This window comes from Oncorhynchus tshawytscha, linkage group LG33 (genome assembly GCF_018296145.1).
Source record: "Oncorhynchus tshawytscha isolate Ot180627B linkage group LG33, Otsh_v2.0, whole genome shotgun sequence".
Classification (NCBI taxonomy): Eukaryota; Metazoa; Chordata; class Actinopteri; order Salmoniformes; family Salmonidae; genus Oncorhynchus; species Oncorhynchus tshawytscha.
In genome coordinates this window covers 31,835,575-31,862,632 of record NC_056461.1, presented here as the reverse complement: position 1 = coordinate 31,862,632, position 27,058 = coordinate 31,835,575, and the positions used below count along the sequence as shown (strand labels likewise).

Below are 27,058 nucleotides of genomic sequence, written 5' to 3'. Positions count from 1 at the left end.
GAGCGTCTTGTTGATTGTATGGTTGAGCATGGTCTTGAAGAGCGTCTGATCGTATGGTTGAGCATGGTGTACTTCTTAAAGAAGAGTGTCTTGCTGATTGTATGGTTGAGCATGGTGTACTTCTTAAAGAAGAGCGTCTTGTTGATCGTATGGTTGAGCATGGTGTACTTCTTAAAGAAGAGTGTCTTGTTGATCATATGGTTGCATGGTGTACTTCTTAAAGAAGAGCATCTTATTGATTGTATGGTTGAGCATGGTGTACTTCTTAAAGAAGAGTGTCTTGTTGATCGTATGGTTGAGCATGGTGTACTTCTTAAAGAAGAGTGTCTTGTTGATCGTATGGTTGAGCATGGCGTACTTCTTAAAGAAGAGCATCTTGTTGATCGCATGGTTGAGCATGGTGTACTTCTTAAAGAAGAGTGTCTGGTTGATCGTATGGTTGAGCATGGTGTACTTCTTAAAGAAGAGCGTCTTGTTGATTGCATGGTTGAGCATTGAAGAGTGTCTGGTTGATGGTTGAGCATGGCGTACTTCTTAAAGAAGAGTGTCTGGTTGATCGTATGGTTGAGCATGGTGTACTTCTTAAAGAAGAGCGTCTTGTAGATCGTATGGTTGAGCATGGCGTACTTCTTAAAGAAGAATGTCTGGTTGATCGTATGGTTGAGCATGGCGTACTTCTTCAAGAAGAGCGTCTTGTCGATCGTATGGTTGAGCATGGTGTACTTCTTCAAGAAGAGCGTTTTATTGATCGTATGGTTGAGCATGGTGTACTTCTTCAAGAAGAGTGTCTTGTTGATCGTATGGTTGAGCATGGTGTACTTCTTAAAGAAGAGTGTTTTATTGATCGTATGGTTGAGCATGGTGTACTTCTTAAAGAAGAGTGTCTTGTTGATCGTATGGTTGAGCATGGTGTACTTCTTAAAGAACAGTGTCTGGTTGATCGTATGGTTGAGCATGGTGTACTTCTTAAAGAAGAGTGTCTGGTTGATTGTATGGTTGAGCATGGTGTACTTCTTCAAGAAGAGTGTCTTGTTGATCGTATGGTTGAGCATGGTGTACTTCTTAAAGAAGAGTGTCTTGTCGATCGTATGGTTGAGCATGGTGTACTTCTTAAAGAAGAGTGTTTTATTGATCGTATGGTTGAGCATGGTGTACTTCTTAATGAAGAGTGTCTGGTTGATCGTATGGTTGAGCATGGTGTACTTCTTAAAGAAGAGCGTTTTGTTGATCGTATGGTTGAGCATGGTGTACTTCTTAAAGAAGAGCGTCTTGATGATCGCATGGTTGAGCATGGTGTACTTCTTAAAGAAGAGTGTCTTGTTGATCGTATGGTTGAGCATGGTGTACTTCTTAAAGAAGAGCATCTTATTGATCGTATGGTTGAGCATGGTGTACTTCTTAAAGAAGAGCGTTTTGTTGATCGTATGGTTGAGCATGGTGTACATCTTAAAGAAGAGCGTCTTGTTGATCGTATGGTTGAGCATGGTGTACTTCTTAAAGAACAGTGTCTGGTTGATCGTATGGTTGAGCATGGTGTACTTCTTAAAGAAGAGTGTCTGGTTGATTGTATGGTTGAGCATGGTGTACTTCTTCAAGAAGAGTGTCTTGTTGATCGTATGGTTGAGCATGGTGTACTTCTTAAAGAAGAGTGTCTTGTCGATCGTATGGTTGAGCATGGTGTACTTCTTAAAGAAGAGCGTTTTATTGATCGTATGAAGGGAAAAATATTGTTGTAGGAGGTAAGGACGGATCTGGAGAGCCATTTCCTCAGACTGGTGAGGAGATGCCCAGTACGAGTGATGGGGAACAGGTGGGGGTTCATGTGGAGCTAGTCTCCCAGGTAGTGGAGGAGATGCCCACTATGAGTGATGGGGTACAGGAGGGGGTTCATGTGGAGCTAGTCTCCCAGGTAGTGGAGGAGATGCCCAGTACGAGTGATGGGGAACAGGAGGGGTTCATGTGGAGCTAGTCTCCCAGGTAGTTGAGGAGATGCCCAGTACGAGTGATGGGGAACAGGAGGGGGTTCATGTGGAGCTAGTCTCCCAGGTAGTGGAGGAGATGCCCACTACGAGTAATGGGGAACAGGAGGGGGTTCATGTGGAGCTAGTCACCCAGGTAGTGGAGGAGATACCCTGTACGAGTAATGGGGAACAGGAGGGGGTTCAGGTTGGGCTAGTCTCCCAGGTAGTGGAAGAGATGCCCACTACGATTGATAGGGTGCAAGTGGGGAGTGTTGAGAGGGATGTGGCTGAGGGGAGTCAGAGGTATGTGTCCTCAGTTGAGGAAGATCAGGAGAAGGAGTTTTCTGTTTATGCTCCTAATGAGGGTTCAGAGCGTATTGTTGCATTTGATAAAATAAAGGAAACCTGAAGACAGTGTGACCAACAGGGGTGTATGGTTTTAGGGGGAGACTGGAACTGTACTGTGGATTTTACTGTTGACCGCACTGCTGAAGAACCTCACCTGCGGTCAGCTACCTGCTGATCACTACTGTAGTAGTTATTGAAGCTGGTGTCAGAACAGCAAGGTTAGACAGGTTGTATGTATCTGATCACTACTGTAGTAGGGTTGGAAGGTGTGCCATTACTCCTGTGTGTTTTTATGATCACCATGATGTGTCTGATATTCACTTGTCCTGTCCACGAAGGTCATCACCCTATTGGTATTTTAATGTTACATGATGCCTTGTTTTGTGAAAGGTTTTTGTTGTTTTGGGAAATGATATTGAAGTTAAAGAGACTATCAGGGCCCTTGAACAGGACATCAAATCTATTGAATTGAAGTTGCTCACTCAGAATGACCCCAGACTAATAAACATACAGGACAAGAGACATGAACTGAGGTCGTTTTTACATGAAAGAGTGAAGGGTGCCTTGATTAGGTCTTGTTTTGCTACCCTCAAGGATATGCATTTTTTTAAACCTAGGGCAGTCTACATTGCAACGCAAACAGATGGTCTGCCTTCGTCTCCCTGATGGGAAGGTGACCACAGATGACGGTGAGATGCGCCAACGTGCAGTGGATTTCTACTCTGCCCTCTATAAGGCGGAGTATTGTGATTCTCTGTGTACTGAACAGTTGTTACATGGACTTCCTCAATTGGGCCCTGAACAGAGAGTTGCTCTGGACTCTGACATTACTCTACAGGAGCTGTCCACAGCAGTTATGCAGCTCTCATCAGGCTGAGCCCCTGGCATCGATGGTTTACCATCTGAGTTCTATAAGCACTGTTGGGCGGGATTTGTATGAAGTGGTGTGTGAATATTTTCATGAGGGTTCTCTTCCTGTATCTTGTCAACGTGCTGTGCTTTCATTGTTGCCAAAAAAGGGGGATTTGGCTCTTCTAAAAACTTGGCGGCCTGTTGCATTGCTGTGTGCATAATATACAATTTTATCTAAATGTCTCTCAAACAGGTTCAACGAGTATCTGGGGCTGTTGGTCAACAAGGACCAGTCTTACTGTGTACCTGACCACTCTATTGTTGATAACCTGTTTCTGATAAGAGATGTTTTAGACATTTGTAAACTGTCTAATGTGAATGTGGGTTTACTTTCTTTGGATCAGGAAAAGGCTTTTGACCGTGTGAACCATCAGTACTTGTTCAAAACAATGAAAGCCTTTGGGTTTGGGGATGTTTTTTGTCTTGGATGAGTTTACTGTATGTTGGGGCCTCATGTATGATGAAGGTGGGGGATGGTTTGAGCTGCCCCATCCTCGTCCAAAGGGGCTTCAGGCAGGGATGCCCACTTTCAGGGCAGTTATATTGTCTGGTAATTGAACCAATGCTTTGTATTTTAAGAGCGAGGCTTACTGGTTTCTCTGTGCCAGGGGTTATGAAGGGTCCCATGATAGCACTGTCTGCATATGCAGATGACGTGACAGTTTTTATTACAGGGGGTGAAGATGTTAAGGTTCTCAAACGCTTTAAATGTGTATGATGGGGCCTCCTCAGCTAGAGTAAATTGGGAAAAGAGCGAATCGCGGTGGGTAGGTCAGATTCAGATGGGGTCTGCTCCCCGGTTACCATGGGGGCTTCAGTGGGGCAGAGATGGGATGAAGACTTTGGGGGGTTTTCTAGGCTCCGATGTCTTTCAGATAAAGTACTGGGAGGGTGTAGTGGAGAAAGTGTGTTCCAGATTGTCTTGGTGGAAATGGGTGTTACCCCAGCTGTCTTATAGAAGAAGGGTGCTGGTAGCCAATAATTAGACTAATGATTTTACAGCCACCGGTGGGACTGATACAAGAGCTTCAGAGAACCCTTGTCAATTTCTTCTGATCTGGACAACATTGGATTAAAGCTGCGGCCCTGTACCTGCTACTGCACGAATGTGGGCAAGGCCTGGTGGACATTTCTTCCAGGATCATGGCTTTCCTGGCTTCAAGCAGCCCAGAGACTGTTGTACAGTTGTGACGGTTCTAGCTGGGTCGACACAGCCTATAAGAGAGAACGGCTGTTTGGGCTTAGACAAGCACCTTTTCCTCTTAAAGCTGGAGGGGGGGGGGGTTGTCTGAACTGACTCCATTTTATGAGTCAGTTATGCAAATTTGGAGAGTTTTTGTCATGTCCTGTAAGGCCGGCACGCCACGCGTTTTGAAGAGCCTCTTTTTTTTATAACACTGCCTTCCAGTCCCATGCTCTGGGTTCAGCCAGCCTACGTTCATGCCTGTTAGGTGTGGGGTCTACCAGGCTGGGTCATCTGATGCGGAGTAGGAGCAGATCGTTGGAGGAGCTGGGAGAAAGAGCAGGGATCCGATCATCTCGCCTACTGAGGGGGGGGTCATATCTGAGGTCTGCGACTCCTTGCCAGTACTTCATCAGCAGTATGTGACTGACACTTCCAAATCTGATTGGTGGACGGAGGGTCTGGATCATGTGTTCCCTGCACTGAATGTTAGTGCTGCGGCGGGGGCATTAGAGGAGGACATGTGGATCCTGTTTTCCTTCAATACCCCGGAGCTGGAGGAGTTCAAGGCAGTGGGAAAGAAGGCCATGTGCAAAATCTGTGTAAAGTGTCCCGTGCTTCTTCCCTGGAAGGGGTCAAATCTACGAGGTGGGCGGGTGTGTTGGGTCCAGGTGCCTCCCCAAAAGGCTGTTGGCGGTCTTTATATAAACTGCGTATTGATAAGTGAACAGCTGACCTCCAATGGAGGATAATACATGGAGCCATAGTCACCAACATGCATCTGGTACACCTGGATCATACTGTTGGGGAGGGATGTCCAACATGCATCTGGTACACCTGGATCCTACTGTTGGGGAGGGATGTCCAATATGCATCTGGTACACCTGGATCCTACTGTTGGGGAGGGGTGTCCAATATGCATCTGGTACACCTGGATCCTCCTGTTGGGGAGGGGTGTCCAACATGCATCTGGTACACCTGGATCCTACTTGTTGGGGAGGGATGTCCAATATGCATCTGGTACACCTGGATCCTACTGTTGGGGAAGGGTGTCCAACATGTATCTGGTACACTTGGATCCTACTGTTGGGTAGGGATGTCCAATATGCATCTGGTACACCTGGATCCTACTGTTGGGGAGGGGTGTCCAATATGCATCTGGTACACCTGGATCCTACTGTTGGGGAGGGGTGTCCAATATGCATCTGGTACACCTGGATCCTACTGTTGGGGAGGGGTGTCCAATATGCATCTGGTACACCTGGATCCTACTGTTGGGGAGGGGTGTCCAATATGCATCTGGTACACCTGGATCCTACTGTTGGGGAGGGGTGTCCAATATGCATCTGGTACACCTGGATCCTACTGTTGGGGAGGGATGTCCAATATGCATGGATCTGGTACACCTGGATCCTACTGTTGGGGAGGGATGTCCAACATGCATCTGGTACACCTGGATCCTACTGTTGGGGAGGGGTGTCCAACATGCATCTGGTACACCTGATCCTACTGTTGGGGAGGGGTGTCCAACATGCATCTGGTACACCTGGATCCTACTGTTGGGGAGGGGTGTCAATATGCATCTGGTACACCTGGATCCTACTGTTGGGGAGGGGTGTCCAATATGCATCTGGTACACCTGGATCCTACTGTTGGGGAGGGGTGTCCAATATGCATCTGGTACACCTGGATCCTACTGTTGGGGAGGGGTGTCCAATATGCATCTGGTACACCTGGATCCTACTGTTGGGGAGGGATGTCCAATATGCATCTGGTATACCTGGATCCTACTGTTGGGGAAGGGTGTCCACTCTGTGCTGACAGAGTCTGGAACTCGGGCACATTTGTTCTGACAGTGTCCCTGGTTGGTCGGAATGATTGACCTGATCAATAGCTGGTTCTCAGCTCTGGGAGAGATTTTCTCTTCCCAACAATTTATATTTGGGCTAAAGTACAGGTTTAGTCGAAGGGGGTGCAGTTATTTAGCTTAATTTTGTGTCGGGCACCTAAATTAGCCATATGAAAGACATGAAAGAACCGTATTCGGGGATAGGGGTCTGTGGATGTGGTGGGGATGCTGGAGAGAATGTTGGCAGTGAGACTGAGATTTGAGTTTGCCTTCATCAAAATGGTTTACAATATTGATCTGTTTATGAGTATATTGGGCATTCAGAGGTTGTTGTGTTTAGTTACTGAGTAGGAAGATTTGGTGTTAATTTGGTAATTAATTGATGTGTAACCATGGTTTACAAATTCTCTCTCTCTCTATCGTATCTCTCTCTCTCTACCGCCTCTCTCTCTCACTCTCGCTCGCTCTCTCTCGTCTCTCTCTCTCTCTATCGTCTCTCTCTCTCTCTATCTTCTTTCTCTATTGTCTCTATCGTCTCTCTCTCTCTATCTTCTCTCGCACTCTCTCTCATCTCGCTCTCTCTCTATCGTCTCTCTCTATCGTCTCTCTCTCTATCGTCTCTCTCTCTCTATCGTCTCTCTCTCTCTCTATCGTCTTTCTGTCTTTCGTCTCTCTATCGTCTTTCTCTATCGTCTTTCTCTATCGTCTCTCTCTCTCAATTGTCTCTCTCTATCATCTCTCTCTGTCGTCTCTCTGTAGAGTAAATGTGCATGTTGATTGGTCTGTCAGACACTGTCCCTCGACTTATGGCAGGCAGCAATGTAGTGCGCTGCCAACCCACAGCTCTCTGCATCCTCCCCCAACAGGACAGGTAGCCTACTCTCATCAGAGAGGTCTTTGAAACCTTGATAAAGTGGGGATTTGGGGAAATTACACTCTCTAATTGTTTTATATTTTTCACATTTTGTCAGGAAATACAGCTCTGTCTCAGGTTCTGCTGTTGTACAGTGGTTGCACAGCCTTTCCTCTACAGGGAGCCAGGTTTTCCTGTGTCTACCCTTCTCAATGGCAAGGCTGTGCTCACTGAGCCTGTACTTTGTCAAGGTTTTTCTAAGGTTTTGATCAGTAACCATGTTCAAATAGTTAGCCACGGTGTACTGTCGATTTAGGGCCAGATAGCATTGCATTTTGCTTTGTGCTTGTGCTTGTGTTTCCCAATAAGCAATGTAGTTTTGTTTTGACTCTGTTGTAATTTGGTTTGTTCTGATTGATTGGATGTTCTGGTCCTGAGGCTTCAGTGTGTTAGTAGAACAGGTTTGTGAACTCAGCCCCAGGACCAGCTGGATGAGGGGACTCTTTTCTTTGCTCAGCTCTTGGCATTGCAGGGCTTGGTAATGATATGAGAGGGGGTCACTGTATTTTAGATGTTTCCAAAACTTAATTGCTCCTTTTTTAGTTTTTATTATTTGTGAATATTGGCCTAATTCTGCCCTGCATGCATTGTTTGTAGTTTTCCTCTGGACATGTAGGAGAATCTTACAGAACTCAGCATGCAGTGTTTCAATGGGGTTTTTGTCCCATTTGATGAAATCTTGTTTTGCAAGTGGACCATAAAGTGCAATTGGTTCAATGACATAGTCAATTAGTTTTAGCCAAATTTGAATGATCTTTTTAATGGCGTAGAATGCCCTGCGTGCTTTCTCTCTCAGTTAATTCACTGCCTCATTAAGGTGTCCAGTTGAGCTTATTTTTAAACCTAAGTAATTGTAGTGTGTGCAGTGCTCTATATATTTTGTACCAATTGAGAACTTTGGTCTAATTCCCTGAGATCTGGATCTTCTCTGGAAAATCATTATTTTAGTCTTTTTGGGGTTTACTGCCAGGGCCCAAGTCTGGCAGTAGTGCTCTAGCAGGTCTATCTCTATATTCTCTCTCCCTATAGTCTCTCTCTCTATAGTCTCTCTCCCTATAGTCTCTCTCTCTATCATCTCTATATTGTCTCTCTCTCTATCGTATCTCTATAGTCTCTCTCTCTATAGTCTCTTTCTCTATCGTATCTCTATAGTCTCTCTCTCTCTCTCTCTATCGTCTCTCTCTCTATCGTATCTCTATAGTATCTTTCTTTATCGTCTCTCTATAGTCTCTCTCTCTATAGTCTCTCTATCGTATCTCTATAGTCTCTCTCTCTATTCTCTCTTTCTCTATCGTATCTCTATAGTATCTTTCTCTATCATCTCTCTCTCTCTATAGCCTCTCTCTCTATTGTATCTCTATCGTCTCTCTCTCTATCGTATCTCTATCGTCTCTTTCTCTCTCGTCTCTCTCTCTCTCTCTAGAGTCTCTCTCTCTATCGTCTCTTTCTCTATCGTATCTCTATAGTCTCTCTCTCTATAGTCTCTCTATCGTACCTCTATAGTCTCTCTCTCTATCGTCTCTTTCTCTATCGTATCTCTATAGTATCTTTCTCTATCATCTCTCTCTCTATAGCCTCTCTCTCTATTGTATCTCTATGGTCTCTCTCTCTATCGTCTCTCTATGGTCTCTCTCTCTATCGTATCTCTATAGTCTCTTTCTCTCTCGTCTCTCTCTCTAGTCTCTCTCTCTATCGTCTCTTTCTCTATTGTATCTCTATAGTCTCTCTCTATAGTCTCTCTATCGTACCTCTATAGTCTCTCTCTCTATTGTCTCTTTCTCTATCGTATCTCTATAATATCTTTCTCTATCATCTCTCAATTCAATTCTCTTCAATTCAAGGGCTTTATTGGCATGTCTCTCTCTCTATAGTCTCTCTTTCGAAAGTCATGTGTCTAACATTGCCTAAAGCAAGTGATTGTAGACAACATACAAAGTGAATATATAAAGTGAAAAACAACAAAAATTAACAGTAAACATTACACATACAGTCTCTTTCAAATAGCAGTAAAGACATTACAAATGTCATATTATATATATATACAGTGTTCTAACAATGTACAAATGGCTAAAGGACACAAGATAAAATAAATAAGCATAAATATGGGTTGTATTTACAATGGTGTTTGTTCTTCACTGGTTGCCCTTTTCTCGTGGCAACAGGTCACAAATCTTGCTGCTGTGATGGCACACTGTCGAATTTCACCCAGTAGATATGGGAGTTTTTCAAAATTGGATTTGTTTTCAAATCTCTTTGTGGATCTGTGTAATCTGATCGAAATATGTCTCTCTATAGTATGGTCATACATTGGGCAGGAGGTTAGGAAGTGCAGCTCAGTTTCCACCTCATTTTGTGGGCAGTGAGCACATAGCCTGTCTTCTCTTGAGAGTCCATGTCTGCCTACGGCGGCCTTTCTCAATAGTCTCTCTATCGCTATGCTCACTGAGTCTGTACATAGTCAAGGCTTTCCTTAATTTTGGGTCAGTCACATTGGTCAGGTATTCTGCTATCGTCTCTGTACTCTCTGTGTAGGGCTCAAATAGCATTCTAGTTTGCTCTGTTTTTTTTGTTAATTCTTTCCAATGTGTTAAGTAGTTATCTTTTTGTTTTCTCATGATTTGGTTGGGTCTAATTGTGCTGCTGTCCTGGGGCTCTGTAGTGTGTGTTTGTGTTTGAGAACAGAGCCCCAGGACCAGCTTCTCTCTATCGTCTCTTTATCGACTCTTCTCCAGGTTCATCTCTCTGTAGGTGATGGCTTTGTTATGGAAGGTTTGTGAATCGCTTCTCTTTTCGCTTCTCTCTCTCTCTCTATAGCCTCTCTCTCTATTGTATCTCTATGGTCTCTCTCTCTATCGTCTCTCTATGGTCTCTCTCTCTATCGTATCTCTATAGTCTCTTTCTCTCTCGTCTCTCTCTCTATCGTCTCTCTCTCTATCGTATCTCTATAGCCTCTCTCTCTATCGTCTCTCTATCGTCTCTCTCTCTATGGCCTCTGTCTATTGGCTCTCTCTATCGTCTCTCTCTCTATCGTCTCTCTCTCTATGGCCTCTGTCTATCGTCTCTCTCTATTGTCTCTCTCTATAGTCTCTCTCTATCGTCTCTCTATCGTCTCTCTATCGTCTCTCTCTCTCGTATCTCTATCGTCTCTCGCGTATCTCTATCGTCTCTCTCTCTATCGTCTCTCTCTATCATCTCTCTCTATTGTCTCTCTCTATCGTCTCTCTCTATCATCTCTCTCTATTGTCTCTCTCTATCATCTCTCTCTCTATGGCCTCTCTGTCTATCGTCTCTCTCTATCGTCTCTCTCTATTGTCTCTCTCTATAGTATCTCTATTGTCTCTCTCTATCGTCTCTCTCTATCGTATCTCTATCGTCTCTCTCTTATCTCTATAGTCTCTCTCTCTCTATCGTCTCTCTATATTGTCTCTCTCTATCGTCTCTCTCTCGTATCTCTATTGTCTCTCTCTATATCGTCTCTTTATATTGTCTCTCTCTATCGTCTCTCTCGTATCTCTATAGTCTCTCTCTCTATTGTCTCTCTCTATAGTCTCTCTCTATCGTATCTCTATCGTCTCTCTCGTATCTCTATAGTCTCTCTTTCTATCGTCTCTCTATATTGTCTCTCTCTATCGTCTCTCTCTCTCTCGTATCTCTATCGTCTCTCTCGTATCTCTATAGTCTCTCTCTCTCTACCTCTCTCTATTGTCTCTCTCTATGGCCTCTGTCTATTGTCTCTCTCTTTATGGCCTCTCTCTCGTCTATCTGTTTCTCTATCGTCTCTCTCTATTGTCTCTCTCTATCGTCTCTCTCTATCGTATCTCTATCGTCTCTCTCGTATCTCTATAGTCTCTCTTTCTATCGTCTCTCTATATTGTCTCTCTCTATCGTCTCTCTCTCTCTCGTATCTCTATCGTCTCTCTCGTATCTCTATAGTCTCTCTCTCTCTACCGTCTCTCTCTATTGTCTCTCTCTTTATGGCCTCTCTCTCTATTGTTTCTCTATCGTCTCTCTCTACTGTCTCTCTCTAAAGTCTCTCTCTCTATCGTCTCTCTCTATAGTCTCTCTCTCTATAGCCTCTCTATTGTCTCTCTCTCGTATCTCTATCGTCTCTCTCGTATCTCTATAGTCTCTCTCTCTATCGTCTCTACTGTCTCTCTCTTTATGGCCTCTCTCTCTATTGTCTCTCTATCGTCTCTCTCTATTGTCACTCTCTAAAGTCTCTCTCTCTATCGTCTCTCTCTATAGTCTCTCTCTCTATCGTCTCTCTATTGTCTCTCTCTATAGTCTCTCTCTCTCTCTCTCGTATTTCTATCGTCTCTCTCGTATCTCTATAGTCTTTCTCTCTATCATCTCTCTCCCTATGGCCTCTCTCTCTATTATCTCTCTCTATAGTCTCTCTCTCTCTCTCTCTCTCTCTCTAGGACTATAGTATCTCTATCGTCTCTCTCTCTATCGTATCTCTATCGTCTCTCTCTCTAGCGTCTCTCTCTATCGTCTCTCTCTATCGTCTCTCTGTCTATCGTCTTTTTCTATCGTTTCTCTATCTTCTCTCTCTTTATCGTCTCTCTCTATCATCTCTCTCTTTCCGCTCTCTATCATCTCACTCTGTCCTCTGTTTCACTCTCCTCTCTCTATTGTCTCTTTTTTTCCCGTCTTTCTCTCTCTCTCTATCATCTCTCTCTATCCTCTATCATCGCTCTCTCTCTATCATCTCTCTCTATCCTCTATCATCGCTCTCTCTCTATCATCTCTCTCTATCCTCTATCATCGCTCTCTCTCTATCATCTCTCTCTATCATCCATCGTCTCTCTCTCTATCATCTCTCTCTATCATCCATCGTCTCTCTCTCTATCATCTCTCTCTATCCTCTATCATCGCTCTCTTTCTATCACCTCTCTCTATCCTCTATCATCGCTCTCTCTCTATCATCTCTCATCTCTCTTTATCCTCTATCGCATCTCTCTCTCTATCGTCTCTCTCTATCCTCTATTGTCTCTCTCTCTCTATCGTCTCTCTCTCTATCATCTCTCTCTCTCTATCGTCTCTCTCTTTCTCTATCGTCTCTTGCTCTCTCTATCGTCTCTCTCAATCGTGTCTCTCTCTATTCTCTCTTGATCGTCTCTCTATTCTCTCTCTATCGTCGTCTCTCTGTCATCTTTCTCAAAGGACTGTGTAGGAGGGGATATAGACAGACACAGACTGAAAGGGAGGGCGGGGTGTAGGGGGATAGAGAGAGAGCGGGGGGAGGGGGATGGTAGTGAGACAGAATGATGAATTGTAGCAAGAGGCCACCCATTCGTAGTTGTCTGTGGTACTGTTCCTCAGATGCTGTGTAGTGCTAATTAAATTCCTCTTGTCACATGGGGTCACCAGACTTTAGCAGGCAACAAGTAGGATGGGAGACGGAGATAGAAGTACGATCCTTACAACGCGTCAAATGAGAAGACCGACGAGAGTCAGAGAAGGCTAATCAGACGAAAGTTGTTGCCTTAGACTATGTTCTGATAGATATAGATGAAGGCTTGTATGTGGATGCCAACCTTAAGACATTATTCACTTTGGTGGTAGAGAGACATTAAGACAATGCACAGCTCTCATTTTCATTGCGCTTTGTGGTAGTTAAATGTGGGTTCAGCTTTGCTGTAAATAGCAGCTGCTGTTAACTGAATCATACATGAGATCTGAAGAAGAGTGTTACCTGGGAGTTAGACTATTCAAGGTAAGAGATGGCCTCTGCTTGATTGAATCCTGCACAAATCATCTAGATTCCAAATGACATTCGTAGGCTTCATGCTTGATGGATTCTCTCAAGTGATCAAATTAATGTAATTTTCCACTTGATAGTCTGTAGGAAATCCACGAGCAGGAATGTTTTACATTTGATCAGATGGGGAATTTGAAAAGCAACATTGCATCTGATTGCACCCAACCATAACTTGATAGGATGTGCTCCCGAGTGACGCAGCAGTCTAAGACACTGCATCTCAGTGTCATAGGCATGTGTATAGGTGGCAAGGAATTCAGGTGCTGGATAATTTATCTTGGTAAAATGGAGTAGTTTAATGGCGTAAAAACATAACTCCAAAACAATGAAATAATACACAAAACAAAGTGGGTACAAAGACCCGACGCACCAATACAAACAACACTAAATAATAACAAATCATCTCTGACAAAGACATGAGGGGAAACAGAGGGTTAAATACACAACAGGTAATGAATGGGATTGGAACCAGGTGTGTTGGAAGACAAGACAAAACCAATGGAAAATGAAAAATGGATCAATGATGGCTAGAAGACTGGTGACGTCGACCGCCGAGTCCCATAGGGCTGCTCACAATTGGCCCATAGTTGTCCGGGTTAGGGGAGGGTTTGGCTGGGGTAGGCCGTCATTGTAACATAAGAATTTGTTCTTAAACTGACTTGCCTAGTTAAATAAAGGTTAAATAAAATACATTTAATTGAGCAAATTTGCTTAAGAACGGTGGTTAGATATATCCCTAGACATCTGTAGGACCCAGGAAGGTGATAGTGCTGCCATGTGTGTCAGATGCATCAATAATATCTCATCCCCATTGTCCATGGAAAAGCTAAAGTAGTCAGTTTTCCCCTGAATGTAATTAAAGGAATTTAATGAGAACTTTTAAACAGGTGTAAGGAAAAGGTTTGGCAGATATGGTGATAAGATGATGGATATGATGGTGATGATATCTTTGTTGAGTGGTTCTTTGATATGTTTACCCATCCATTTTTGTGTCATAATTGGGAGAAATATACATATTATTAACCTGTAATTACAGTATTCAAAGCTCAATTTCAAGAAGCTTCAACAGTACAATATATGTTTTACATTGTTATAATGTTGTATTGACTCCTGCTGCCTTCTTGGCCAGGTTCTCCCTTGTTAGCCTTTCACTGCAGTGGGCTAAATCAGGGTCTCACATATTGATTCTTGGTAGTCTTAAACAAATCTACTTGGAAATAAAGTATATACATCACAGAAGACTGAAATATAACAAAACTGTTTGGCAGTTTATTACACTTTATTAATTATGAAAATGATTTGGGCTACATAGTCTCAGTGGGACTTTCCTGATTAAAGGTTAATAAAAATGTATATAAAATAGCTGACGATAACTCTAGATGACGATAACTATAGATGACGATAACACTAGATGACGATAACTCTAGCTGACGATAACACTAGCTGAGGATAACTCGAGCTGACAATAACTCGAGCTGATGATAACACTAGCTGACGATAACACTAGCTGACGATAACTCTGGCTGACTATAACACTAGCTGACAATCTCTCTAGCTGACGATCTCTCTAGCTGACGATCTCTCTAGCTGACGATGTCTCTAGCTGATGATAACACTAGCTGACGATAACTCTATCTGACGATCTCTCTATCTGAGGATCTCTCTAGCTGATGATGTCGCTAGCTGACAAACTCACTAGCTGACGATAACTCTAGCTGATGATAATTCAAGCTGACGTTAAACACTAGCTGATGATATCTCTAGGTGGCGATATCAATGGTTGTGATATCATTGGTTGTGATAACAATGGTTGTGATAACAATAGCTGATAATAACAATAGCTGTGATAACAATAGCTGATGTTTCAGAAATGATCATTATTGAACTGCATTGTTGGTTAAGGGCTTGTTAGTTAGCATTTCACAGTAAGGTACCTGTTGTATTCGACGCATGTGACAAATAGCATTTGATTTTGATTTTGACAGCCTTCTCTCCATCTCTCACCACAGCAAAAGAGGAGTCGGTTGCCACCTACAAAGGCAATGAGTTCTTCAGCTATGACTTATCTCAGATGCCCATCCAGAGCAAACTGGACGAGATCACTCTGTCCTTCCGCACGCTGCAGAGGAACGGCCTCCTTCTCCACACCGGGAAGTCAGCTGACTATGTCAACCTATCCCTGAGGAGCGGCGCTGTGTGGCTTGTCATCAACCTGGGCTCAGGGGCCTTCGAGGCCCTGGTGGAGCCCACCAACGGCAAGTTCAACGACAATGCCTGGCACGAAGTGCGCATTACACGCAACCTGCGCCAGGTACAGTACTGTACACACCCTCTCTGTGCTTCTTCCTGCGCTCAGCAGTAGATTTAGCATTATTACAGGAAGATTTTCATTTTCTATTTGAAGAGGGTGTGATAGTATCATTATTTAGCTTCCAGTTGTTTTGAATGCATATCCATCATGGGCATCCAAGGGAGACCAGTTATAATGTCAGTTTGTGATTGAATTATATTCACTGTGTTGTGTTCATTTCTCAGGACTGAAAAACAAAGATGTTTTAGGCTACCCTTTTTCTGATTTAGCCCTCAATTTATCTTTATCAGTCCCAAGCCAAACTCCACTGACTCATACCCCAAGTGTGAAAGTCTTTAGGGTACGTTGAGTAAATGTGCCTCACATATGCTGTAGTAATCCATTCTTATTCTCTATGGCTGTCGATACACAATCTTGTTCTTTTCAATACAGTTCAGAGTAAAATGAATCAATGACACATTTGTGTCTCTCTCAACATTTTTTCTCCATAGGTGAACCATGTTGATGTGGGATGTTCCTCCCTGTGTGACTAGTGTTGAGGTGTATATTGTTGTGGCTGAATTGACTTGGAACGTGTTGATTGACTCAATGATTGAGTCAGTCTCATTGAGTCTCCACATTATAAGCCTACTAGTAATGAATATGATTTGTTTGTGTATTGAAGTTGCTTTTATAATTCCATGTTTCTAACATAATATATTTGACTTTACCTTAATGCTTATAATGCTGTCAGTGAATTTATCCTGAGGGAGGATACTACCAATATAGCAGATGAGTGGTCCATATTTAGCTAGATCTATCCTCTAGGGTTGAACTTATAAAAAAACTTTTATCTTTAAAGATTACAGCCATGTATTTCACAACACATTTCTGTGCTAGCTTTACACCCTGTCAGGATTAGTCAGTGCCATGCTCTCCTACTAACCCTGGTCCTGCCTGCTTTCCCCTCCCATGCATTATTTGTAACTTATTTTGTACATAATGTTTCTGCAACCGTATCTTACGACAAAAAAGAGCTTCTGTATATCAGGACAGCGATCACACACCTCGGATTAGACAAAGATTTTTTTTCCTACAAAGACGACGCACAAGACATTCTCCAAACACTCCACAGGACCGACATCACTGTTATTTGCAAGAGGAAGCGACGCAGGTACAGAGGACAAAGAGCTGGATGCCTGGTCAGGACCCGGAGAAGGCGACTGGGAAAGCTGCCGTTACCGTCAATACTACTCGCCAACGTGCAATCATTGAACAATAAACTAGACGAGGTATGATCATGAATATCCTACCAACGGGACATCAAAAACTGTAATATCCTATGTTTCACGGAATCGTGGCTGAATGACAACATGGATATTCAGCTAGCGGAATACACGCTGCACCTGCAGGCTAGAACAGCACACTCCGGTAAGATGGGGGGGGTCTGTGGGGGGGGGGTCTGTGCATATTTGTAAACAACAGCTGGTGCACGAAATCTAAGGGAGTCTCTAGATTTTGCTCGCCTGAAGTAGAGTATATTGTGATAAATTGCAGGCCACACTACTTGTCTAGAGAGTTTTCAGCTATACTTTTCATGGCTGTTTATTTACCACCACAGACAGATGCTGGTACTAAGACCACACTCAGTCAGCTGTATAAGGAATGAAACAAACAGGAAAGTACTCACCCAGAGGTGGCGCTCCTAGTGGCCGGAGACTTTAATGCTGGGAAACTTAAATCAGTTCCACCAAATTTCTATCAACATGTTAAATATGCAACCAGAGGGGAAAAAATTGGTCACCTGTACTCCACACACAGAGACGCATACAAAGATCTCTCTCGCCCTCCATTTGGTGAATCCGACCACAACTCTATCCTCCTGATTCCTGCTTACAAGCAAAAATTAAAGCAGGAAGCACCAGTGACTCGGTCTATAAAAAAGTGGTCAGATGAAGCAGATGCTAAACTACAGGACTGTTTTGCTAGAACAGACTGGAACATGTTCCGGGATTCTTCCGATGGCATTGAGGAGTCACTGGCTTTATCAATAAGTGCATCGAGGACGTTGTCCCCACAGTGACTGTATGTACATACCCCAACCAGAAGCCATGGATTACAGGCAACATTCGCACTGAGGTAAAGGGTAGAGCTGCCACTTTCAAGGTGCGGGACTCTAACCCGGAAGCGTATAAGAAATCCTGCTATGCCCTCCGACAAACCATCAAACAGGCAAAGCGTCAATACAGGACTAAGGTTGAATCATACCACACCGGCTCCGATGCTCGTCTTATGTGGCAGGGCTTGCAAACTATTACAGACTACAAAGGGAAGCACAGCTGCGAGCTGCCCAGTGACACGAGCATACAAGACGAGCTAAATCACTTCTATGCTCGCTTCGAGGCAAGCAACACTGAGGCATGCATGAGAGCATCAGCTGTTCCGGACGACTGTGTGATGATGTTCTCCATAGCCGAAATGAGTAAGACCTTTAAACAGGTCAACATACACAAGGCTGCGGGGCCAGACGGATTACCAGGACGTGTGCTCCGGGCATGTGCTGACCAACTGGCAGGTGTCTTCACTGACATTTTCAACATGTCCCTGATTGAGTCTGTGATACCAGTATGTTTCAAGCAGACCACCATAGTTCCTGTGCCCAAGAACACAAAGACAACCTGCCTAAATGACTACAGACCCGTAGCACTCACGTCCGTAGCCATGAAGTGCTTTGAAAGGTTGGTAATGGCTCACATCAACACCATTATCCCAGAAACCCTAGACCCACTGCAATTTGCATACCGCCCAAACAGATCCTCAGATGATGCATTCTCTATTCACACCTGGACAAAAGGAACACTTATGTGAGATTGCTATTCATTGACTACAGCTCAGCATTCAACACAAGGGTACCCTCAAAGCTCATCACTAAGCTAAGGAAACTGGGACTAAACACCTCCCTCTGCAACTGGATCATGGACTTCCTGACGGGCCGCCCCCAGGAGGTGTCTGTGAGACGCGGTGTGGGTGAACAGATGCTCTCTGCATGTGTATTTCCCACCGTAAAGCATGGAGGAAGAGTTGGGTTGGTGTGGGGGTGCTTTGCTGGTGACACTGTCTGCGATTTATTTAGAATTCAAGGCACACTTAACCATCATGGCTACCACAGCATTCTGCAGCGATACTATCCCATCTGGTTTGGGCTTAGTGGGACTATCATTTGTTTTCAACAGGATAATGACCCAACACATCTCTAGGCTGTGTAAAGGGCTCTTTGACCAAGAAGGAGAGTGATGGAGTGCTGCATCAGATGACCTGGCGTTGTTTAACATTTTTTGGTTACTACATGATTCCATATGTGTTATTTCATCGTTTTAATGTCTTCACTATTATTCAACAATGTAGAAAATATTAAAATAAAGAAAAACCTTGAATGAGTAGATGTTCTAAAACGTATGACTGGTAGCGTGACTCTTCAAAAGGTAGTCTTCATATTCTTCATTTGTTTCTGTTATATACTAAATTCAGCTTTTCATTGCTTTGCATTTAGTGGAGCTTTTATTTTATCTCTCCAATTAAATTCCCACTCAATTTTGAGTTGTATTATTGGTATCATTTTGAATAAAGGCCAAATCTATGCGTTGACTGTTACCTTACAAAGGGATGTATACACATGTCAGGCATTTTATTGGTCTTTTCTAGAGCACTAGTGTGCTTTGTTGACTTTACCATCTGCCATTTCTTTCTCCTCCCCTTTCTGATGAAGCACCCAGCTATTGAACATGCTATGGTAAACATCATATGATAGTCAGCATATGAATTGTGTAGTTTGGTTTGCCTGTTATTTTTCACAATATCTCTTGCTTTTTTTGTTGCTTTTACTCTCTAGAGGTTACAAAATTGGCAACAATCATTCCACTAGTGTCATCAGTGTTTTTGATTCACTGTAACAGATATCTTTGTCATCTAGAATTCACGTCTGTCTGACAAGCTGTCTATCCTCCCGAGTGGTGCCGCAGTCTAAGCCATAGCATCGCAGTGCTTGAGGCGTCACTACAGACCCGGGTTTAATCCCGCCGGCCGTGACCAGGAGACCCATGAGGTGGCGCACAATTGGCCCAGCGTTGTCCGGTTTAGGGGAGTGTTTGGCCGGCCGGGATGTCCTTGTCCCATCGCGCTCTAGCAACTCCTTGTGGCGGGCTGGGCGCCTGCACGCTGTGTCCGGATACCAGTTGTTGACGGTGTTGACAGGGTCGTGTTTCGGAGGACGCACGGCTCTCGACCTTCGCGTCTCCCGAGTCCACACAGGAGTTGCAGCGATGGGACAAGACTGTAACTACCAATTTGGATATCACGAAATTGGAGAGAAAAAGGGGTAAAAATACAAAAAACTGAATTATGAATAAGAAGTCAGAACTAGAGAATTCGGTTTAGAATAGGTCCATTGTGGCTAACAGGAAGAAAAAGCATACATCTTTCCTATAGTGGGTATCAATGAAGTGTCAGGCACTGTGAAACAGTATTAATCAGAGAGAGAGACTTTAGCAAAAAAATTAAAATTTTCAACTTCAAAGCTTCACTTCCCTTTCGCCTTATAATCCTAACGTAGGATATAAATATGGAGACAGGTGGATCCACGTAGTTTATTTTTGGTTAGTCTTTTATTCATTCTGTTGCCTCCACGAACATCAACAGTACATAGTAGAAATCATCTACACCCTCTGTTAGTGTGATTTTCTCTTTCCATTTGACTTTATGTGAATGATTCATAATTCCGTGATTAATATGCATCGCATGTGTCCACACTCAAGCCCTTCATGGGTTATTACAACAAATAAAGCCACTTTTATTCCAACCAAAATTCCAAGGTCTTTCTATTCACACTAAAAGTATATAAAGTGCCTTCGGAAAGTATTCAGACCCTATTACTTTTTCAACACTTTGTTACGTTACAGCCTTATTCTAAAATGGATTAAACAAATAAAATCCTCATCAATCTACACACAATGCCATAATGGCAAAGCATTTTTGCTATTTTAAAATAAAATGGAAATATCACATTTACATAAGTATTCAGACCCTTAAGTCAGTACTTTGTTGTAGCACATTTGACAAGTCTTCATGGGTATGACGCTACAATATGGCACACCTGTATTTGGAGAGTTTCTCCCATTCTTTTCTGCAGATCCTCTCAAGCTGTCAGGTTGGATGGGGAGCGTTGCTGCACAACTATTTTCAGGTCTCTCCAGAGATGTTTGATTGGGTTCAAGTCTCGGCTCTGGCTGGGCCACTCAAGGACATTCAGAGACTTGTCCCGAAGCCACTCCTGCATTGTCTTGGCTGTGTGCTTAGGGTCATTGTCCTGTTGGTAGGTGTCCTTCGCCCCAGTCTGAGTTGCTGAACGCTCTGGAGCAGGTTTTCATCAAGGATCTCTCTCTGTACTTTGCTCTGTTCATCTTTGCCTTGATCCTGACTAGTCTCCCAGTCCCTGCCGCTGAAAAACATCCCCACAGCCTGATGCTGCCACCACCATGCTTCACCGTAGGGATAGTGCCAGGTTTCCTCCAGATGTGACGATTGGCAATACATCTTGGTATCATAAGACCAGAGAATCTTGTTTCTCATGGTCTGAGAGTCTTTAAGTGCCTTTTGGCAAACTCCAAGCGGGCTGTCATATGCCTTTTTAGTGGCTTCCGTCTGGCCACTCTACCATAAAGGCCTGAATGGTGGAGTGCTGCAGAAATGGTTGTCCTTCTGGAAGGTTCTTCCATCTTATCAGAGGAACTCCAGTGCTTTGTCAGAGTGACCATCGGGTTCTTGGTCACCGCCCTGACCAATGTCCTTCTCCCCCAATTGCTCAGTTTGGGCAGACCGCCAGCTCTAGGAAGATGGTTCCAAACCTCTTCCATTTAAGAATGATGGAGGCCCTTGGGGACCTTCAATGTTGCAGACATTTTATAGTATCCTTACCCAGATCTGTGCCTTGACCCAATCCTGTCTCGGGGTTCTACGGACAATTCCTTCGACCTCATCGCTTGGTTTTTGCTGTGACATGCACTGTCAACTGTGGGACCTTATATAGACAGGTGTGTGCCTTTCCAAATCATGTCTAATCAATTGAATTTACCACAGGAGGACTCCAATTAGGTTGTAGTAACATCTCAAGGATGATCAATGGAAACAGGATGCATCTGAGCTAGCTTAGTGGTTAGAGCGGTGGACTAGTAACCGAAAGGTTGCAAGTTCAATTCCCTGAGCTGACAAGGTACAAATCTGTCGTTCTGCCCCTGAACAGGCAGTTAACCCACTGTTCCTAGACCAGTTAACCCACTGTTCCTAGACCAGTTAACCCACTGTTCCTAGGCTGTCATTGAAAATAAGAATTTGTTCTTAACTGAAATGCCTAGAAAAAAAAAAAATTCAAGTCTCATAGCAAAGGGTCTGAATACTTAAATAAATAAGATACTTCAGTTTTTATTTATTGATTAATTTGCAAAAGAATCTAAAAACCTGTCTTCCCTTTGTCATTATGGGGTATTGTTTGTAGATTGCTGAGGATTTGTATTTATTTAATACATTTTAGAACAAGGCTGTAACGTAACCAAATTTGGAAAAAGTCAATGGGTCTGAATACTTTCCTAATGCACTCTTATGTCCGTCTATCTGATTCGATCTGAACTAACAATCATTTGTGTGTCTGACTCAAACGTCCTTACTAAAAGAACCCCCTTCCCTCTCATCCCAACCTGCATACAGACATTCTCTCTTCATTATCCCAACCCTACCCTCAACCATACTTCCCATAGACAGAACAATCCTATACTTACAAAACCTCTCATGCACTTCCCTGCATACATTGTCCTTTTCCTTGGATAGCTTCCAGTTACCTCACTGACATGCCGATAGAAAGAAATGCACCTCCTGTGGAAACATTTTTTTTTAACAATCTCTGGTGGTCCGTTTTCACAAGCTGTAGCTCTTTCTTTCTCTTTTGATTCTCTCAATTCAATTCAAGAGGATTGGGGAACATATGTTTACATTAACAAAGCAAGTGAAATGGATAAACTAAAGTGAAATAAATAACTCGTCTCTCTCGCGCTATCCCCAATTGCTTTCTCTCTCACACACACTCAATCACACACTCTCTGACACACACACGCACGCATGCACGCACACACACACACACACACACACACACACACACACACACACACACACACACACACACACACACACACACACACACACACACACACACACACACACACACACACACACACACACACACACACTCTCTCTCTCTCTGACTCACTCTCTCACAGACACACACACATACACACACACACAAACACACACACATTCAACAACTCCCTTGTTCAACCTTGCCTACAATTGAATCTACAGATTCATTACAGCTCTAAACAGAAACAGCAGACATCAAAATGTGTTGTCCTTTAAAACTTCTTAAGGATGATGCAAAATACTGTTCCCATGAAGGAACAGCACTCAGCGGATTTCAGAGCGCCACCTATAGTTTTTGATAAAACTCATAATTTCATGAAACTTTCATTAAAATACACATTCAAGGTAGTGAATTAAAGCTACACTCGTTGTGAATCTATCCACCAAGTCAGATTTGTAAAATGCTTTTCGGCGAAAGCATGAGAAGCTATTATCTGATAGCATGTACCCCCAAAATACTGCAACGTCACCTAACACGACAGATTTTGCGGTAGACGGCGCTACCCAAAACGCATAAATAAAATATAAAACATTCATTACCTTTGACCATCTTCTTTGTTGGCACTCCTTGATGTCCCATAATCAATATTGGGTCTTTTTTTTGATTAAATCGGTCCATATATAGCCTAGATATCGATCTATGAAGACTGTGTGATAAACGGAAAAAAATAGCGTTTCATAACGTAACGTCATTTTTTAAAATTAAAAAGTCGACGATAAACTTTCACAAAACACTTCGAAATACTTTTGTAATGCAACTTTAGGTATTAACGATTGATTCTAAGTTCATTCCACCTGTAATATAACTTTTTGAAATTTTTGTCTGACGTTCGCCTGGACCTGCACGAGCGTTTGGATATGTGTACTAAACGTGCTAACAAAAGTAGCTACTTGGACATAAATAATGGACATTATCGAACAAAACAACAATTTATTGTGGAACTAGGATTCCTGGGAGTGCATTCTGATGAAGATCATCAAAGGTAAGATAATATTTATAATGTCATTTCGTATTTCTGTTGACTCCAACATGGCAGAGAAATTTTGTTTCTATCTGAGCACCGTCTCAGATTATTGCATGGTATGCTTTTTCCTTAAAGGTTTTTGAAATCTGACACAGCGGTTGCATTAAGAACAAGTGTATCTTTAATTCTATGTAAAACATGTATCTTTCATCAAAGTTTATGATGAGTATTTCTGTTTTTTGATATGGCTCTCTGCAATTTCTCCGGATATTTTGGAGGCATTTCTGAACATGGCGCCAATGTAAACTGAGATTTTTGGATATAAATATGCACACTATCGAACAAAACATAAATGAATTGTGTAACATGATGTCCTATGAGTGTCATCTGATGAAGATCATCAAAGATTAGTGATTCATTTTATCTCTATTTCTGTTTTTTGTGACTCAAATCTTTGGCTGGGAAAATGGCTGTGTGTTTTTTGGACTTGGCGGTGATCTAACATAATCATATGTTTCGAGGTAAAGCATTTTTTAAATCAGACATGATGGGTAGATTAACAAGATGTTTATCTTTCCTTTGCTGTATTGGACTTGTTAATGTGTGAAAGTTAAATATTTCCCAAAAATATTTTTGCATTTCGCACGCTGCCTTTTCAGCGGAATGTTGTCGAGGGGTTCCGCTAGCAGAACGTGTGTCCTAGAAAGGTTAAAGTGTTTTTAAGTATAATGCAGTTGATTTGCGATGATGGCACAAACATTATAATAAGCAGGACATTCATACGAAACAATTATAATTATAATTACAATTACAATTACAATTATAATACGAAGCAATTATAATCCAAAAGTAGTGTGAAATGCACTCATAAGCAACATGTAAATAGAGGCTTTTTGTCTGCCATTTTATAAGAACTTCCTCTTGTTCTGCCACCAATTTGCGCGCATCACTCTCGTGTGGCAATGTTTGCAAACACAGAAAGGGATCTATTCCTCTCTAGTGTATGCAACTTGCAGGTTACTAATGTATCCAAATGTATCTCTCTGGCCCACTTGGTTTTGTTGATGAAACAAAGATAACACAGACCCTGCCTCTTATCAACAATTAGCCAGCGATTTCAAAGATGATCACGTGACACATGATCACGTCTGATTGGGTAGAACTTGGTGAGAGTTGACCAATCCACGCAGGGTTCTGTAAACCACATGCTGTACAGCTCAAGGTTATTATAGGAAACGAAAATAAATAAATAAATATTTTGTCAACTGAAATAATTAACAAACTTTAAAAAAAGAATACTATACTGAAAATATTAAATTAGAATTTTTTTTTCCCCCCCTAAACTTTTGGCAAAATTCAAGCTTTTTTTTCTAATGGCAGTATGCAAGCTTCTGAATCTGGCTATCACTAGCTAACTAGTAGATATGTATATATATATATATATATATATACACTAAACAAAAATATAAACGTAACATGCAACAATTTCAAAGATTGTACTGATTTACAGTTCATACAAGGATATCAGTCAATTGAAATAAGTCATTAGGCTCTAATCTATGGATTTCACATGACTGGGGAATACAGATATACATCTGTTGGTCACACATACCTTCAAAAAGAAGTAGGGGTGTGGATCACAAAACCAGTCAGTATCTGGTGTGACCACCATTTGCCTCATGCAGCGCGACACATCTCCTTCACATAGAGTTGATCAGGCTGTTGATTGTGGGCTGTGGAATGTTGTCCCAGTCCTCTTCAATGGTTGTGCAAAGTTGCTGGATATTGAAGGGCTCTGGAACACTGTCGTACACGTCGATCCAGAGCATCCCAAACATGCTCAATGGGTGACATGTCTGGTGAGTATGTAGGCCATGGTAGAACTGGGACATTTTCAGCTTCCAGGAATTGTGTACAGATCCTTGCGAAATGGGGCCGTGCATCATCATGCTGAAACATGAGGTGATGAATGGCATGACAATGGGATCTCGTCACGGTATCTCTGTGCATTCAAACTGACATTGATAAAATGCAATTGTGTTCATTGTCTGTAGCTTATGCCTGCCCATAACATAACCCCACCGCCACCATGGGGAACTCTGTTCACAACGTTGATATCAGCAAACCGCTCGACCAACAAACCGATTTGCCATTTGTCCATTATAGTTGAAACTGAGATTCATCCATGAAGAGCACACTTCTCCAACGTGCCAGTTGCCATTGAAGGTGAGCATTTGCTCACTGAAGTCCGTTACGACGCCAAACTGCACTCAGGTCAAGACCCTGGTGAGGATGACGAGCACGCAGATGAGCTTCCCTGAGACAGTTTGTGCAGAGATTTTTCGGTTGTGCAAACCCACAGTTTCATCAGTGGCTGGTCTCAGCCTTTTCCGCAGGTAAAGAAGGCGGATTTTGAGGTCCTGGACTGGCTTGGTTACACATGGTCTGTAGTTGTGAGGCTGGTTGGAGGCTGGGGGCTTATGGTAGAGAAAGGAACATTACATCCTCTGGCGGACATTTCCAATGATGAACTACTGTATCTGTCATGAAATGGGTGTCATCTCAAATTCACATCTACAGACGTACTTAGATATACTGTATAATATTGTACTGAAATCCAAAATATTGATGGAATGATTATATCATAATTTGCTTGTCGTCAACCCTGCCTATCTGTCGAGAATCGAGAAAAAGAAGGAAGCTTCTGAGAATGGCTGGGCCCTCCAACTGCACTCATGACTTTTACAGCTGAGAATTCAACCAAATGTAAAGGCCAGCATTTAACGCAAAAACATAGCAGTGCATTGTTTCATTTGATGTTGAATTCAAATTCTTTCCACATCTCCCTTTTTGTCTGTTTCTGTCTGTTCTCTCTTTCCTCCTCCTCCTTTCCTTTCTCCATACCTCCATTTCTCTCTGGCCACCCAGGTGACTGTCTCTGTGGATGGGATCTTGTCCACCACCGGCTACACCCAGGAGGACTACACCATGCTGGGCTCTGATGACTTCTTCTACATTGGGGGGAGTCCCAACACGGCTGACCTCCCTGGCTCCCCAGTCAGCAATAACTTCATGGGCTGTCTCAAAGACGTAAGTACTGGTCAACTGCCCTCATTGAGCTGCGTTCACACATATAGTGTGATCCATAGTGTGATCCACAGTGTGAGCCATAGTGTGAGCCATAGTGTAGCCATAGTGTAGGTATAGTGTGAGCCATAGCTGTGAGCCATAGCTGTGAGCCATAGTGTAGCCATAGCTGTGAGCCATAGTGTAGCCATAGTGTGAGCCATAGTGTGATCCATAGTGTGATCCATAGTGTGAGCCATAGTGTGAGCCATAGTGTAGCCATAGTTGTGAGCCATAGTGTAGCCATAGTGTAGCCATAGCTGTGAGCCATAGTGTAGCCATAGCTGTGAGCCATAGTGTAGCCATAGTGTAGCCATAGCTGTAAGCCATAACTGTGTTTCATTTGCATACCTCTGCATACCTCTGCATATCACCTGGCATTGTACAGTATGGTAATTGGTCAGGTATGAATGTAGTTATGGCCTTGAATTATACAATAGCATGTCTACCTGTATATGAACATCAGACTTTCTATTCTGTTGAATAATGCAGGTTCCACCCCCCC

At 42.9% G+C, this 27,058-nt stretch overlaps 1 protein-coding gene across 3 annotated transcripts in view; it reads left to right on the top strand.

Moving 5' to 3' along the window:
* nrxn2a (neurexin 2a) overlaps window positions 1-27,058 on the top strand; it is a 386,153-nt gene that overhangs the window by 147,057 nt on the left and 212,038 nt on the right. For all 3 annotated transcript variants that reach the window (XM_042311448.1, XM_042311449.1, XM_042311450.1), the window contains 2 exons: window positions 14,940-15,241; window positions 26,356-26,517. In XM_042311448.1, coding sequence (XP_042167382.1) covers window positions 14,940-15,241; window positions 26,356-26,517 — 464 coding nt within the window. The remainder of the gene's footprint in view (window positions 1-14,939; window positions 15,242-26,355; window positions 26,518-27,058) is intronic.